This window comes from Alnus glutinosa, chromosome 3 (assembly GCF_958979055.1).
Source record: "Alnus glutinosa chromosome 3, dhAlnGlut1.1, whole genome shotgun sequence".
NCBI lineage: Eukaryota > Viridiplantae > Streptophyta > Magnoliopsida > Fagales > Betulaceae > Alnus > Alnus glutinosa.
The window spans coordinates 27,909,982-27,912,671 of NC_084888.1; the positions used below are offsets into that span (position 1 = coordinate 27,909,982).

The window sequence follows — 2,690 nt, forward strand, 5'->3', positions numbered from 1 at the left end:
TATAACTTCCTAAAAAGATTTATTTCCTATAAAACAAGGTCACTTACTGCTCGTAATTTATTGCACACCTCTTCAATCGATGAATGCGAGATCTACGAAATTCACTTACAAATTTATATAACTGCCAAGTGCAATGTGATTTAACAACTCATTAACCACATTAATTTCTACTCAAATTGAAAAGGAAAATTATAAATCTGGACTATTTGCTTTGTTGAGAAAATAGTGTAAGATCTCTAGTGCTTTTTTGGTAGCTAATTTGAGGTAAAAATTCATTAAATTTGAACTGATTTATTATAGCAAAATTCCTAAGAAAAAAATAGTAAAAATAAGCAACAGCCTGTCAACCTTCCTAAGAACCAGTAATAAACTTCGACTCAATCAAATCAAACTCTTTGCTAATTCGCAGCTGGATTTTGTCCCGAAAATTTTATTTACTCCAATCACTGTTTTTTTTCTTTTTCCATCTTACTGTCCACAGTGTGTCGAATTCATCAAATTTGGATCATCTCAACCCGCACCGCAGCCAAAGATAAAAAAGAAAATAGAAGGTAAATAAATCCAAAAAAATTATGAAAGAATTACATACATACATACATAGATCATGTCCACAAAATTTGCCCACACAAATCCAAGTTCAATCACACATTCAGATTTCAGAAAAGGCCAGCAGATTTTAAAGAATCAAAAAGGTTATTAATTTTCTCATATTAAAATCAAAAATACCAAACTACTTTGATTTTTTTTTTTAAAAAAAAAAAAAAAGAAAAAGAAATTGTTAGACTAGTTTACGTTGGTTAAAACTCTACCTGGCAAAATTTCATGACATGAATGAGTTCTCAAATCTTTACATAAAATTCCTAATCTATCCCGCTAATCTGACGAAGAAAAAAAAGGCCACTCCTGAGTCAACTCAGCGAATGAAATCAAGACTCGTCGGCCTTGGACATGAGGGAGAGGCGGCTCGGCCTCGGCTGGAACGCCGTTCGGCGGCGCTGCTGGTGCGAGGAGGGCCTAATCAGAGCCGACAAGGCCCGCTTCACCAAGTCGCCTCCCTCCACTCCGCCGATCCTTACCAGTGAGTTCGTCATTGCCGACCTCCGAAGACTCAGGTGATACGACGCCGTTTTCTGCTGGTGGCCATGATCTCCGCCACGTGTAGCCAAAGGCGAGGCCTTGTGCAGAGAGCACCGGAACGAGCCCGGGTGCGTCGTAGGCGAACACGCGCACGCCTTCTTCTTGTTGGAAGACACCGCATTGTTGCTGCCCTGCTTCCTCACGGAGATCGAAGAGCGCCCCGGAGAGGTCGCCCCCTCGATCGAGAACCTAACGGAAGACGACGGCGACGGCGAAGGCGGCTTCGACGGATACGGAGAGGGAGAGCACGAGCGGTGTCCGTGCAAGTTCACGGGCGTGGAGGAGCGCGTGAAGAACGTGGACGATCGGGAGGCGAAGCTCGAGCACGACGAAGCGAACGCCGACGAGGACGAGTAACCCGACGGCGGCAATTTGTGATACTTGTGAGAATCTTGGCCGTCATCTTTGATTCTTGGAGACGAAGAAGCCATTCTTGTACCACTCTCCATAGAGAGAGAGAGAGAGAGAGAGAGCGTTTCTTGATCGGTGTTTGCTGTTTGGTTGGGCAAAACTAAAACCTAGGGCGTAAACGGAGGGGTTTATAAAGGGGCTGGGTAGGATGGGCTGATTGTAATTTAAGTGGTTTAGAGGGTGTTTTTGTATTTTCAGTTTCGCAATCTAAACTCTAAAGTGGATAAAGAGCCGTTTGTCAGGGGCTGATCAAACCAGACATCGGCTACGAGTAGGATTCTCTCAAATTTTTTTGTGGGTCCAGAGGGTAAAGCTGTGGGATTCGAGGTGAACTTGTAGCCAACGCGCGTCTTAGAGCGTGTCTTCACGATAGTTTTTTGATTACCCGATTTGCGTTTGAAGTGAAAAGTGATTGCATGGATAATGGATTTGACGTTTTCAGTTATACACGCGCTGATTGTACGAATGGATTTGAGAATTGTTTTGAAGCGCGCGTTTTAATAGATGTGAAGTTGCGCTTCAGTTGTTGTTGTCAGAATCTCGTAACTGTTATTGAAATCTGAGTATTTTTTATTTTTTTGTTCATAAAAGTTTGAACTTTTCTTACTCAAATATCTTCTGTTTTCCTTGTTGAATAAATCTTCCCAAGTCCCAATTAGTGAATTTCTTTATTTTCAAAAAAATAAAAAAATACAGCTATATTTTGTTCTTTTCAACAAATTAGCTTTTAAAAATAATGAAATAATGTATTTTTTTTAATAATATATGTTTTTTACATATTTTTTTTTAATAATATTAATAATAATAAAAACACGTGCTTTTTCACGTGTCAGTTTTAGAAACTAATTCGCAAATGAAATTTGTTTCCTTAACGATATACTTTTTTTTTTTTTTTATATATATATATATATATATATTATACAATATATAAATAAATGCACTCAAATTAGAACGAAAATAGTAATCTTGTCCTGATTTTTTTAGAAAATATTTGGTATATGAAGATTTGAGCAGGTTGTCAAAAATTCAATCTTTCATGTGTTGGTTTTGGGATTTATAAAACAATAAAACAATTCAATTAATTTTAATATTACAATAAAGCTCACAACAAATAATAACAATTCATTTATTTTGGATGTATA

At 38.0% G+C, this 2,690-nt stretch overlaps 1 protein-coding gene across 1 annotated transcript; it reads right to left on the bottom strand.

Annotated features, from left to right (window-relative positions):
* Positions 1-552: 552 nt before the first annotated feature.
* Positions 553-1,664, bottom strand: LOC133864433 (uncharacterized). The gene has a single exon (XM_062300766.1). The coding sequence runs from the start codon at positions 1,584-1,586 to the stop codon at positions 927-929; it is 660 nt and encodes a 219-aa protein (XP_062156750.1). The 5' UTR covers positions 1,587-1,664; the 3' UTR covers positions 553-926.
* Positions 1,665-2,690: the final 1,026 nt, after the last annotated feature.